The sequence below is a fragment of the Ascaphus truei genome, chromosome 4 (genome assembly GCF_040206685.1).
Source record: "Ascaphus truei isolate aAscTru1 chromosome 4, aAscTru1.hap1, whole genome shotgun sequence".
Classification (NCBI taxonomy): domain Eukaryota; kingdom Metazoa; phylum Chordata; class Amphibia; order Anura; family Ascaphidae; genus Ascaphus; species Ascaphus truei.
In genome coordinates this window covers 329,865,836-329,880,872 of record NC_134486.1, presented here as the reverse complement: position 1 = coordinate 329,880,872, position 15,037 = coordinate 329,865,836, and the positions used below count along the sequence as shown (strand labels likewise).

Below are 15,037 nucleotides of genomic sequence, written 5' to 3'. Positions count from 1 at the left end.
ATTTCACTGGGATACTTTGCTTGCCTTCCTCCGGATCAATATAAATACAGATATAGAATTACTTTCTTAGTCAACTTCATTTAACATACAGTAGGTTGAAAAAAAATAGACATGTTTTTTCAACCTCATCTACTATGTAACTATATAACTATGTAACTATGTAAGGCATACTGAGGCAAAAAACAGCTTCTGATTTATTAAAGAAAAAGAGTGCCATTGATTGTTTTCAGCTTGGACCGGTTATGATGGCGAGGGGGTAACCAAGCCATAAATAAAGGTCTTATGCCCGGCTAGCTACCTCTGAGCCATATTGGGGAGATTAGAGTGTCAGCTCTTGAACCCCGTCATGGCACGTGCATTGTACTGTAATAAAGAATGTATGTGTATTTTACCTTTCCAGGAGTGCTAACCAGTGGAGATTCTCAGACTATGAGTTTCAGGGTGGGTTTTGCGGTGAAAGTGTTGAAGGATTGTGTCTAGGTAGAAGGGGTCCAGAGTTACTGGCCACCCCAAAAATGTGTCCGGGAATCAGGTCAGATTTCCGGGGACATGTAGACACAGACTTCTGGGCAAAATCCTCCCTGGAAAGCAGTTGCGTGACTCACCGCCAGGTTTCCCTGCTTCAGCACAGACCAGAAAGGTAAATGAGGGCATAGGGATATGTGTATCCTGGGTTCAGTCAGGGGTCCCTAGGTTAATGGGAATCTCCCAGTATATGCCCCAATCACCAGAACCATGTACAGAGGTTCTGGGGTGCTTCAAGTTTACAAGCTGATTTTATGTCTAAGTCCAAATTCCTATGTGTTTTAGAAAAGTAACTCTGGGATTGAACCTAAGCATTATTTGGTTCAACATTTTACACATTTTCTTATAGGAAGGTCTAGGAGCGCTGAAACTGAACGTGCATATCTTTTCAGTCAAAGCTAAGAAAAGAAGAACTTAGACAAAATTGTGAGAGAAAAAAATATTTCTGACATTGTGCATAATGGTATATGTTTATGCACTGTATATGAGCTGGGGATTTCCAAGTCCATAGTTCAGAGAGACCCTGTGGCTACCAAGCCTGGTGCTACTGAGTCTGCTCGGGTCCCGGAGTTGAAAGTCACAGAGATTGCCATGGTGTTAAAGCCATTTGAGCTGAGGAGTTAGACTCAAGTATCCTCGTCCTGGCATGAATAGAAGTCATCGGACTACCATTCACCCAGACCTTGAGACACCTAATTCCACGGGTGGCTTCTGACTCACAGGTGGCAGAGGTGCCAAGTTGGCGCATGCCCCTGTCAGATTTCGAATCCTTCCTTGCTCGGCTTCAGTAGACTGTCAAACCTCTGATTGTCTGCTTTGAATTCTCCCACGCGCGGATTGGCTGGAGTATTTCGTGAATGAGGCTGAAATACTATAAGAAAGCCAGCAGCCAATCCAGTCCTCAGATTCTAAGCGCCAAGACAGCAGCAGCAAATTCTAAATCACCAAAAGAGGCTCTTGGAGAAATAGACGTGAGTCGGCTTCAGAAATTTCAAGGCAAGAAATTTTCTAAGTCCCACTTTTTGGGGCCAAGTTCTGAAAAGAGAACGTAGCGGTCGCGGCTGGAACTACACGCCGAAAAGAGTACCAGGACGCTTGGCTCTTTCTCCCGGTGAAGGGATTTTGGCATCTCCGGAAGAGATACAGCGGTGGCGTCTGGTAACTCATGCCGATTTGAGTTCCAGGACTTTGTGGACTAAACCCCGGTAACCTAAAGACAGTGTTTTATGGATTGTAGAAGCTAGGAAAGGCTAGTTTTTTTTACCCAGACCCCAGTAAGTGTGTTTTTCCATTGTATATTGTAATCCATTGTGTGTATGTCTCTTTCCAAGGAATAAATCACAATTTATTTTACCTCCTTATTTTGCTCAATGTTATGATCCTGGTTTAAAAGGTGTAAATACCTGGTCTCCTGTGACACCGGTTAATTGTACCATTCCGTTTTGTGCAGTGTTTAACCTAATAAATGTAGCCTTGTAAATGTACGGCATACTACAGTACGTAATTAAGAAACTAAATGCAGAAACTCAAGATGTAATCACTTATACCCATGTAAAAAAAAGTTATTTACCAGATTACCAGCTGAACATGTTTTTACAGGTTTTGATAAACAGTAGTCACAAAAAAACACTGTTCTGCACAGTATCATCAAAATACTCCTCTTCCCTCTCCCCCACAGTCTAATGTTATGTAATACTGTGTAATTCCTTAGCATCCCTTCTGCCTCCACCTCATCAAAGTCTTACAATATAAGAGCTACAGCTAGTTCAGCATCCCTCCCTTCATGTTTTGCTGAGGAATATGTCCCTGAGCCTCCCCTCGCAAGTAGTTCTACCGGTGCACACCAAGAGGTTAGGCCTGACCATATTCAGAAACATTATTCTCTTCAGAGTCCTCCTCCAGTCTGTGATCAACTTAACTATGATTAACTGGTGTTTCTGCTGTGGGAGTACATTCAGAGATGGCTAATCTCTCTAAGACGCTTCAAGAGGTGCCAGCAACACATAGTTCTTTCTGGACAAATATGTTGTTGATAAAACCTCCATTTCAGTTTTACTTCTTTTAGCTCAAGGAAGCTGCTGGGGCTCAAGTTCTGTATAACTGCTGATTTTTTAATACTAGTCTTTTGTCTTGGGTCACACCCATGGGACCCTGCCATGGCCACGATAAGCATGCCACCTCCCCAACGGTGCACTTTTGCCAATATTCTGTAACTAGGCATTTTTATGTTCACCTATTGTGTGAATCTGTATTTACACTCCTAAAGTCCTATCGCAACTGCACAAAGCACACAATGAGAACTCTTGTTATAACTTCTCTGTAGTAAGCAAAGAAAATAAGAGGTGGGAACAGAAAAGGTCTGTTTAATGGGCCCACATCCCAATAGGAAGCCACAACGTCAAACCTTTACTGCTTCCTATTGGCCCAAATGACAGGTATTAGGGGGTGCCCCGAGCTGAAATCAATGCGGTTCAGTTCTGGAGACCCGCTGCTTTTTATTTTTAAAGGCAAAGTTCCTTTAATTTCCTTTAATTTGTCACTTTAAATATGGCTGCATGTCACTTTCCACTAATATTACTTATGTTTCAAAGTTTAGTGATGCTTATTACAAGTTTATATGGAATTACTGAAGCATATGTTTATTTTTATGAGTGGCAAAGAAGCAATAAAATAATGATTTCTCTAATAAGTGATAAACTAAATGGATGTCCACATTTTCCTACAAGTAAAAATGCAGCAAACATTATTATTTTAACATACTAAAACATCGCACTTACTTTTTGTCAGGATGTATTATTAGGATTATTCTTTCATGATCTGAATGTCTAGTTTTTAGTTGTGTGTCATTAAGATGAAACTTGATGGGTTGTACTGTGTTGATATCCTGTATCACTGTATATCAATGTAAAAGCGTAGTCAATATGAACAATAAAAATATCACTTGTGAGCAGGGTTGCCACCTTCTATTGAAGGCTAACCCGGAGATTTTTTGCAATTAAATATTTACATTTATTTATTTTGTTGACATATTTCTCTTACCTTCAGTGGCAGCATCTCCACCTACAAGATCTAGTCAGCATAGCTCCTTGATATCAAATGACGCGTGTTGCCCTGAAAACGTGATGTCACGTGATGTAGAGGCGCCATGCAATGTCAAGTTAATATCACGGGCAATTATGTGACACCCGTTGTCATGGCAACGTGATGCCACATGATGTCACATAGGGTCCCGTTGGGGAGTAGTGATGTCACATTGCGTCCCGTTGTCATGACAACGTGGCACCATTTATCGCCGAGCCATGTTGATGGGATTTTCAAGGGGGTGATGGGGAAAATGCCGATGCCTCCAGGGTAAACCCATAGCCTGGAGATATGTTGCCAAAACCCGTAGTCTCTGGGTCAAACCCGGAATGGTGGCAACCCTGTTTGTGAGCACATTCACATGTCTAAGACAGGTCCACAAACTTGCTTTTCCCCATTATCTCTTACCATACAATTTTTCCATTGCAGCCAGAAATTCTGGATAATGACATGCACAGTGTCATTTTTTGCTTCATACCCATTTTAACATGAACTTCTATAAACTTATGTTTGCTGTATTACACAGCTTTTTCGATACAGCCTGAGTTGAAGGGTATAGCTGGTAAATCTTGATCTTTTGAGTCACATCAGTGTGAGACCACAAAGTTTTTTGAGGCACTGATTTTGTATTTGTTTCCTCAAAATTTCTCATCAGTGTGTTGTTCGTTATGAGCTATGCAATGTTAAGGTGGTAGTGGCTACAACCAGACACAAAATAGGTTAGACAAGTGCAGAGGTACAACCAAGGAGACATAGGGCCCTATTCACAAAGCAGTGATAAAATCAGTGCTTTTGCACCCGACTATGGGCCTATGCACTAAAGTCCGATGGAAAAAATCGCCAGGGTTTTTAAATCGCCATTTTTTGCAGCATTGCTATAACGGTATGCAGAAAGTCCCGAAAGATAGCAACATTTGCAAAAATGGCGAGTTGCTGGTGGCGAGATGATCGGCCCTCCAAAAAGGGCTCACCTGGCGAGTTCTATATGCTGCAGAGAGAGAGAGCCGTCTCTCTCTCTGCGCAAATCTCGCCAGAAAAAAATCTTTTACAATTTTATTACTAGTGTACGTGAGCAGGGGGTCTCCGGAGCAGAACCGCGTTGGTTTGAGGTCCAGGGAACCCCCTACTTGCCGAAATACAGGCCCGTTATGGGACATTTACATACATAGGAGATACTGGCACCCCATAACGGGGCCTGTATCTCGGGAAGCAGGGGGTCCCCGGACCTCAAATCAACAAGGTTCTGCTCCGGAGACCCCCTGCTACAATAACATTTCAATTAAAATATGTAATAACCACCAACCACCAAAACACAACCCACCCCCAGTACCCCCGCATAAAACCACATTTTATTTTTTTACACACAGGATTAATACCACAGGCCGGCTGGGGTCCCTGGGTCGGACTACTCCCAATGGCATAAGGCGATAATCGCCACTGACTGAGTGGGTAATAACAATTATTAAAATCCTTGTGTACCAAGTCTGGCATTGCAAGATACAATGTCTAAGGCTACCATATTGATAACCCCGGTAGAGCAGATAGTATTTAAATGCTCAAGTTTAGACAGATACCCAAATAGTGTGACTCTATTGGATCTCACAATATTAATATAGTATAACTAGTAACTCTGTACTGCGAGACCTTCAGACTAGTACATTGTCTCAGCAGATATATTACTTAGTCTCTCACATTTGTAAATGTTAGGGCTGCTCTAAAATTAGGAGAGTTGTCATGTATGATGTAATAATAAAAAAATTGGTAAAATCATTAACAGATATATGTACAGTATGTTATGAAACCAAGGGACTCATGCAGTAAAGACCGATAGAAAAAAATTGCCAGGGATTTTAAATCTCCATTTTTGACAGCATTGCCATTACGGTATGCAGAATGCCCGAATACCAGAAATAGCAACATTTGCAAAAATGGTGAGTAGCCGGTTCCCGAGATGATTGACCCTCTGAAAAGGGCTCACCAGGCGAGTTGATTCTGCTGCAGAGAGAGAGAACCGCCTCTCTGTGCGCAAATCTCGCCGGAAATAAATTATTTTTAATTTAAATGTTATTACTAGAGTACGTTAGCAGGGGATCTCCGGAGGAGAACCGCGTTGATTTCAGGTCTGGGGACACCCTGCTTTCTGAGATACAGGCCTCGTTATGGGGTGCCGGTATCTCTATGCATGTAAATGTCCTGGTCAGTACATAATCCCATGTTAAATCCACAATGTTGACCCTTGGGCTTATTGAGCTCAAATGAGATGTCCTAGCCTTAAATATGGCCATGGGACAGAGTTATTCTTGGGAAAGGATGTGATGTGTGATGTCATCCAAAGGGAGTCACATGGTCTACTACAACCAATCAGATTGGGGCTAAAGTTCTCACAATCGGATTGGCTGAATGTGACGGCATCCATGTTGGATTTTGTGACGTCATGTTAAAGGGAAATGAAGCACAGCCATTCTGATTGGCTGGCTTCATTCCCTTTACATTACGTCATATTTTTAAAAAAAAGGGGCACATGGTTTTCACAGCCAATCAGATGGTGTGTGAACCATTTGCCATCCAAATGTGATGTCACAGGCCATATTTAAGGCCAGGACGTCTCATTTTAGCTCAAGAAGCCGACGGGTCAACATTGTGGATTTAACATGGGGTTATTGGATTAATAGATGAAGACAGAAGATAAAGACAGTTGATAAAGAAAATAAAGAAATAATCACAGATGAAGAAAGAAGCAGATGAGAGAAGATTCAAAATTGAAGAATGTTGTTACCTGTTCCGGATCTTCACGGTGGATGATGTTGGATTGTGTTTCATGATGTCATGGTACGAGAGATTGCTGATTCCCTAGGATTTGGAGGGCCAACGCTTCTAAAGGTAAGATAAATATTGAATGTATGTACTTGTATTTTTACAGGTTTTTGTTATTCGATTTTTTTTTATATATATATATTTGTCATTGCCCATTGACTGCTAATGTATTAATCTGTTCCTGTTTAGGGTACACATGAATACAGTGGTAGCCAATGCATTTTTGGCCAAATGCATTTCTTCTATTGACTGTTATATTATCTATTTCTATTTATTGTTTAGATTAAATTGTTTTGAATTGTGATGGCTTGTATATTTTTTTTGGACAGATTGGTTAGCGTTTTTATTAAATTATGTATTTTGTTGGCTACTGGTTTTCATTTACTGTATGTGTCTCCTAGTGATTGTATTAATAAATTGTTGTGTTGGTTATTGCTTTTATGTATTAAATGTATTGTTTGGCTAGTGGTATGAGGTATGTAATTGATTGCCTAGTGGTTTTAATGATTTTATTGAATTCCTAGTGGTTTTATTTCTTTAATTGATTGGGTAGTGGTTTTATTTACTGTAGGTAATTGATTGGTTGGCTTGTGCTTAAAATTTTTGATTTTGTGTTCTAGGTGCTTGTTGTATAGGTTTGATTATTTGGTATTTTGGGCATTCATGCTTTTGTATTAGGGTGACCATTGACTGCTATAGTAGCTTATAATGCCCGTATTGTATGGGTATCATGTACTACTATGCCACTCAATGGATACAAGGTGGGTATAGTGGGTCCGGGTGGGTGGTTAGGCCACCCGGGTGGGTTGTGGGGGACGGGAGTTAACCCCTTAATTACTATAGTGGTTATTAACCGCTAGGGTGATTAAGGGGTTAGGGGCCATTAGATTGTATTTTTTATGTATTCTTTCTGGCAAAGGAGGACATGGCTCTGCAGTATGCTGATAAGAATGCCCTTCATAATGGCAGGGGTAAGTAGAATGGTTTTATTTGCTTTATTTATGCTGACTGCTTAATGTTTTGTTTAATAATGGGCAAATGATCTATTATCCATATCTAGATAATAATTATATTGCATATTACTGTACTGTATGTGTTGGGGGGGTGTATTTATTGAAATGGAGGACATTTTTATTTATTTTTTAGAACATGAATGGTACTGCAGGCCAGAGGGGTCCCACAAGGACCATCCGAGGATCCCCAGACACACGTGGGGACCCCTGTCGGCCTCTGGTATTAATCCTGTGTATAAAAAAATAAATAATGTTTTATGTGGGGGCACAGGGGGTGGGTGGGTTGTGTTTAGTACATATTGTAATGGTTATTGGTGGCCTAGGAGGTGGGTAGTAGGACTGTTGTGTGTATTTTTGTTTATTGTAGATAGCGGGGGTGGGTGAAGGGGGTAGTAGCCCCAAGGATAGTGTTTAGGGTATTAACCGCTAAGGTAATGAAGGGGTTAAGTCCACCCGCAACCCTCCCCCGCAAGGCCTAAACACACACCAAGGGGACAAATACCAACTTCACTCACATTCTGTACCCACAATAAGCATAGCACTGGTGGCTAACCCCTTTATTGCCTTAGCGGTTAGCCGCTAAGTTAATGAAGTTGCCAGTAAATTTTTCCTGCATCTGATTTATGCCAGGGGTCTCCGGTGCTGGTATTAATGTGTATCAGCTCCGGAGACCCCCGGCATCAATGCGATGCAGGAAAAAATCATTTTTTCCCCCAAGTGCCGTCTCACCACGTCTAAGCTTCTCACCACCTTCTTGCCAACTTTTCTGGCAGGATGACTTGGAGAGGAATTCTCAATTCTAGAGCAGTGATCAGCCTTGATAAACTGATCGGGGCTACTATAATTGAGCGAGTTTGAAAAATTGCCGATAAGTGCCCAAAAGTGGCTTATCGCCGCGCGTTTGGTGATTTTTGTTTTTTCGTCATTTTTTTGCCGAAAACGTCTCTCATTGCCGACTTAACACTGCTTACTGAATAGCAGTAAGCTTTTTTTGCCGATAAACTGGTGATAAGTGGCTTGTTCGTGCTTACTGCATAGGCCCCCAAGGTTGAAGGCAAAGTGACTTCACCGAATAAAGTTGTACACTGCAAATCTGAGCATGACCAGATGCCCCATAGTGGCCAGGCTATATATATATATATATATATATATATATATATATATATATATATATATGTGTGTGTGTGTGTGTGTGTGAACCCCCTCTAAAGGGTTACTTGTATGGTTAGCATTTAACGGTCATACCTCCCACCCCGCTCTTGGCATCCCTGCTTCCTCCCCAAATGTGCGTAACAGCGCTGCCCACAAACAGTGTTAAAGTTGGTGCACTTTTAGATTCGGTATACCTGCCGGGTGCTCCATATCTGAAAATGCCAACGGAAGACAAGGGGCTGTCCGATCCCACGCTATCAGCTGTCAGTGAGGGGTCTGCCTCCACATGGGGTGGTATCTGCAAAGGGTGCCGCCGGGGACCTCCAGCAACTCAGTTGCCTCTCCGGACCGCCCACACGCTCCACACATACCTCCCCGTACTCCACTGCCAGCCACAGCCTGACTGAGGTATGGAAACCCCAGAGGGAGACCTGGCTACAGTGAATTATTTCTGATGATGACTGCTGATCTGTCTCGGCTTTTGACCGCTTTGGAAACCATTTGACTAAATTCATATGTGTTGTTTTTAGCCACTTTAAACACCTATCGGTCAGTTAGAATAATTTTTATGATAAAGAATCCAGGGGCTAAAATTGGTTCCCCTCATCATCAAAACACACAAACAAAATCATTGGTTAGCGAGTTTGCTCCTTTTAACTTTCTAAGGTCAATCTGGACGTCCTCATTACTCGTCCTGTCCCAGATCCACCACCCACTTCTGCATCGCTGTACGGAACAAAGCCATCCGCCGTGGCTCTTGTGCGTGATGCTATGAGCTACATGCATCTGCCCACTCTCAAGCTCTGCTCACAGTTATGTCACTGTCAAATCTTTGTATTTCTTCTCCTGCAACATTGCCAAGATTTCCACTTTAACTTTATAACTAAGATCATAATGGATTTTCAGTTCCTTGCCATAATAACTATTGCCGGATGATTTTATCTTAGACTGTAAAGCACATTGATCAGTGCTATGTATTGAAATAAAAGATACAACCTCGTATACATACATCATCTAAATTGAAAATAGGGCTTAGTCACTGAACCAATGTAATTTGATATTAAAAACAAGTTTTTTCTGAAACATATGAAGATGCTTGACTTTGCATTCCAAAGCAGTTGAAGCAAGAATCCTATTTGCACTACAAAATAACCATAGCTAACTCATTGTGATAAATTGTTTCCCAAGCATTTTGTCATTCATACTGTTCTAAAAAGGGGAGTGTGGATGTGTCAGCAAACAGTTTACTTTACATGGACAAAATAAAGTGGTTTTGTGAGTCCATAAATTACTTTTTGTTGCTTTGATTTCTCACGGTCTGTCTTCACTAAGTCCTTCATATTGTGTTTCAATTAGAAGCATCAGCCTTGTACATCATGTATCACCAATACTGTAAGTCTTTAAGTAGATCATGGATTTAAAGCAACACACAATAACTAAATGCTGGCAGAAGAGCGATGGTCTTATGAGGCGCATCTTTATTACATTTGCTTCTTGCTTTAAACAGAACATTATATTTAGAATAGATTTCAATTTGTCCTATGCAAGGACATGATTCTTATTTAATGTAGTAAACTCATCCTCATTTAAGAAATTACAATTTTTATCAACCCTGCTCCAGTTCAGCAGGACAACATTAGTCTTATGCCGTTTCCTAAACTTAAGCTCGTAGATACTGTACTTGGTAAATGTTTTCTATTTTACTATGATTATTCCAGTTGTTTTCTTCTTGTTTTGATTTGTAGGGAGACGTTGGTCCAAGAGGATTGCCTGGCCTGCCAGGACTGGTAATTATATAACAGCGCAAATTAGGTTTCAAATTGTACAGCATGTGAAGTGGATGCCATAAAATCCATAAGGTTTAGTGCCTAGCCAGCAGAGCAGGCAGGAACAAAGCTAATAAATACAGGCAAATAGCTTTCTGTAAAATCATTATTTTGAAACAAAATGGTCTAGTGTGATTTCTATTCTGCATGGTTCATGATCATAAAACCATATAAAAACTATGTTCTTTTTTTGGAAGTATACAAGAGTAAATATAATATTGCCAGAATATATAAAAAAAAAACACTCTTGCAGTATTGTCTTTTTGCACCAGTAAACCAACACTATTTCGGCACTGTTGGTAAATGTTGGCCCATTTTATCTAGTGGAATTTTCATGAAAATGGGAGTAAACTCAGAAATTATTCTTAAAGTAACCTTCATTTTCAGTCTGAATTGTCAGATCATTTGAGCATTCTGAGTATGTATAAAATAGTAATGTGCCTTATGTAGTGTTGTAGTGTATGTAGTGGTGTAGAGCTTACAATCTATGTCATTGCGTACCAGAGGCACAGGAAGATAAAGTGACTTGCAAAAACTATAAAAGGGAACTGACATTTGAATAAGATCAGAGTTCACCTTCTAGAAATCCAGCAAACATACAACTGCATTTCTTTTTCTCTTATTATGTAGCGGTATTCATGTACGTAGAGCTCTATAGAATAGATATTCACACACAGATAAACATTAGGATACAGCTTATAGTTTTAAAAGTTCTCTTTAAATCATATTGCAAAGGTAACTGAAATATGATGCTGGCAGTGGTTTGTCTGTTGTAGCAGTATGGCCTTGCTGTACTTATTGTCACTCTGGGACCTCCATGTTGGCAGTAACGATATGTTAAGCCTGTCTGTTTTTCATGCAATTTCCATCTGGCGTGAATACTCAGACAAAACACATTATAGAGAGCTCTTCTGTTATAAATGATTTTGTCAGGTCCACTATACAGTTTGATGGTCAGATTTATTTTTTAGGTACTGAGATAATTGGCCCCTGTGGATAAATCATTGTATAATGATTACACAAATATATTGGGCTTAACCCATCTGCATATCTGTGAATTTCATTACAATGCTTTCTGTGCCGGTGGTTAAAGTACATATTTTGGTTATCTGAGATTTCTGAGGACTATGACATTTTATTGAGGAACCCCCCACTATCATCACCACCAAATTGTTTTAGGTTATTTGTTAAGGGCAGGCTTCAGTGAATAAAGTTCATATTGATAAATGTATCCACAGATAATCACTTGTTCCTAATCGTGTAAAGCCCTCTTAGTTTATGCAGATGTGTTTGCGAATATAAATTATATAGCCATTTATACTAAGATATATATCATTGAACATTAAAAGACATCTCTTATTGTAACATGTCTTGTAGAGCACACATGCTTTCAAAGTGCTGAACGCATTCCAATGCCATTATAATTAATTGGCTACCAGAACAGCCCATGTTCAGATTAAGTACAAAAGAATAACCCTGGGAGGACTACTGTTTGATATAGATAGTTTAAATACTAAATCAATCATGTAGAATATTAATAAGGTAAAATTATGTTTATGAACTTCTAAAACGCATATTTCTTAGTTAAAATATTGAAAAACAGAATGATTATGTTTATGAACTTCTAAAACGTATAATTCTGAATTAAAATAATGAAAACAGAACTTGATGCCATAACATATATATCATTCACAAAATGTACTACCTCCTAATAAATGTATTATAGTGGATCATTTTGCATGTAAATATCACACATGGATACGTTATGTCTAAAATGTTTTTACACTTACAGATTGGATCTGTCTCAAAAGGAGAGAAGGGGGATACTGTAAGTATTTTATACATACTGTACTGTATTTAACACACATTTTAATTTAGCAGCTACACAATTTTTATGCATTGGCTTAAACTCCATACATTGCATACAAGGGTTAAGAATGATAAAACCATACTCAGAGATAAAGTCACAGTTGTTTTATAATGGTAACTACGCATCCATGGCTTTGGGCTTTATAAGAACCTGTAAAAGCAATCTACCCTACTCATTTGGTTTTTTTTATATTGATTGTCCCCCCAAAATTTGATGTACGTAAAGTTTTACTTGCCTGTGTTTTCTCTACCATTCGTGAAATCAGAATGGGTGTCAAAATTGTCACCAGCAACTAAAACGATAATTATCTTGGAAAAAGGAGGGGTCCCCATAGCTAAACATAGCATAGTTCAGCTAAGGAGAACCCCCCAGATCGAATTCAGGGGGGAAAAATCTATATGAAAATGGGGGCCTTGCTGATCTAACACTGTGCAGCTAACCGGGGGTGAGGTGAGGGTGACAGCACATGGGGGCCTCTAAGAGTCCCTGGCAGGACACGCAGGGGCAGAGCTGCAAGGGGAGAGCTGCTATTGCAGATCTGCATGAACCTGAAGGACTTCAGGATTGATCGCATGTGAGCCAGGCCCGTCGGTGTCCCACTAAAGAGAGCGGGCATTGACTGGAAGGAGAACAGCAGATCGTGCAGGGTGGAGCAGGCACCACTAGAGGGGACCCTTCACGGTTGCATCTAAAGTGGTATCGAAACGTTTTGCAAAGTACAGTACAGGCCTGCTCAATTATTTGCATTACCGAGCTCCAATGGTGTCCCGGTACCATTACACAGGCCATGATATCAAGGATTGGGTGGCCGCAGCCTCGGGCACGGACATACACCCGAGCAGCGTTTATGTGTAATGTTATGTTGATGTGTTATAATATGAATGTAGTGATCCTTGGCTAAGGGCCACAAGGTTTATTCATAATTGCCATATAAAAATGGTTATATTACAAACATTGTTGTAGTTTGTCTCCCATTGGCTGATATAACGCCACATGTGACGTACCACCCAGAGATAGAGGACTCAAGTACCCACCCCAGCAACAAGTATCTATCTGGGGCTAGGATAAAGAAGGGTTACAGTAGTACAAAGTGGCATATTGCGTTGCAGAGGGTGTCTAGTTTGCTAAAGTGAGTTGGGGTGCTGTATCATATACTATGTTCCCATAGTGTATAATTGGCATTAGCATCAACTGTGTGATGCGCTTTCTGACCAGCAGGTTTAGGGAGGATTTGTTCCTATATAGTATACTTAGTTTGGCATAGGTTTTGGATGTCAGAGTATCTATATTCAGCACACATGTTAAATGGCATCAAGCTAAATCCCAGATATTTAAAACTAGTGACAGGGGCTAGAATGGTATTAGAGTTGGTTCTGATCATTGGTAGCTTTATTAATTTTGCCTTAGTCCCAAATATCATTGTTACAGTTTTGTCTTGAATTACGCATCCAAGGTCAGTGAGGCTAGGGCTGTGTGCATATAAGATTGTGTGACCTGCATACATGTGCATTGAAGATCCCTTCCAAGCTATAGATACAGTGATGAGAAAACTTTGTGATATTTCACATATTTCAAACCTAAAATATTATTAAATCTTTAGGTCCTAATAATACATAAAGATAACCTGATCAAAGAAATTACACAAAAACATGATACTTTTTCAACATATATTTATCAACAAATGATTAAACATTCAAAATCAATGTGCGAAAAGAATGTGAACCTTTAGATTCAGTACCTGGTTCATCCCCTTGAGCTGCAATGACTTCCACTAAGCGTTTCCTGGTCAGCCTCTCACATCGGTTTTGAGGAATTTTGGCCCATTCTTCCTTACAGAACTGCTTCAACTTGGTAGCATTTGAGGGCTTCCTAGCATGAACAGCTCACTTCAGGTCCTGCCAAAAATATTTTGATGGGTTTGGGTCCGGACTTTGACTAGACCATTCTAAAACACAGAATTTCTTCTTCTGCAGCCATTCTTTCGTAGATCTGCTTATATTTATTTGTAAAGTGTTTTACCAGGAAGTAACAAAAAAGATAACAATGCTGCACACCTAATCAGTATCACAATAAAGCAAGATACTTGCGATTGAACACCGGTGCTCCTGGGTCAGGGAAATCCTGTAACTCAAATTCCTACACTACAGTATGGCACGTAACAGATGATCAAGGCACTGCGGATTTGCAGAAATTTATTATAAAGATAAGCACAACATTTCGACCATGCCAGTCACTTGAGAAAGACCTCGGAGAAGGTCAAAACGTTGTGCTTAGCTTTAAAATACATTTCTAAAAATCCGCAGTGCCTTGGATTACAAGGTAGTAATACATTGAGAGTTACCTCTCATTTTCAAGTATGTCCCGGGCATAGAGTTATAATGACAAATACATGGTTACAAATACATAGATACCTTAAGTGAAAAGGGATATACAGTACATTATATACAAGACATTGCATTCACAGTTAAAGAGAAAATATATTATAGGCGTATATAACAGTTACAGACCAGATTAAAATGTGAGACAGGTTTAGTATTGAAAGAACTTCGACTGGTTGCGGCAGTGAGAGTTCCGGTAGACTGTTCCAGTTGTGGGATGCATGGTAAGAGAAGGAGAAGCGGCCGGATACTTTGTTGAACCTTGGGACCATTTTTTAGGATCATTGTCTTGCTGCATGACCCACTTTCGCTTCAGCTTCAGCTCACAGATGGATTGCCTGACATTCTCCTCTAGAATCTTTTAATACAATGCAGAAT

General features: G+C 40.1%; 1 protein-coding gene across 3 annotated transcripts in view; it reads left to right on the top strand.

The window, feature by feature from the left end:
- Positions 1-15,037, top strand: part of COL19A1 (collagen type XIX alpha 1 chain) — a 622,544-nt gene that overhangs the window by 452,701 nt on the left and 154,806 nt on the right. For all 3 annotated transcript variants that reach the window (XM_075598080.1, XM_075598081.1, XM_075598082.1), the window contains exons 20-21: positions 10,331-10,372; positions 12,204-12,239. In XM_075598080.1, the coding sequence (XP_075454195.1) occupies positions 10,331-10,372; positions 12,204-12,239 (78 nt within the window). The remainder of the gene's footprint in view (positions 1-10,330; positions 10,373-12,203; positions 12,240-15,037) is intronic.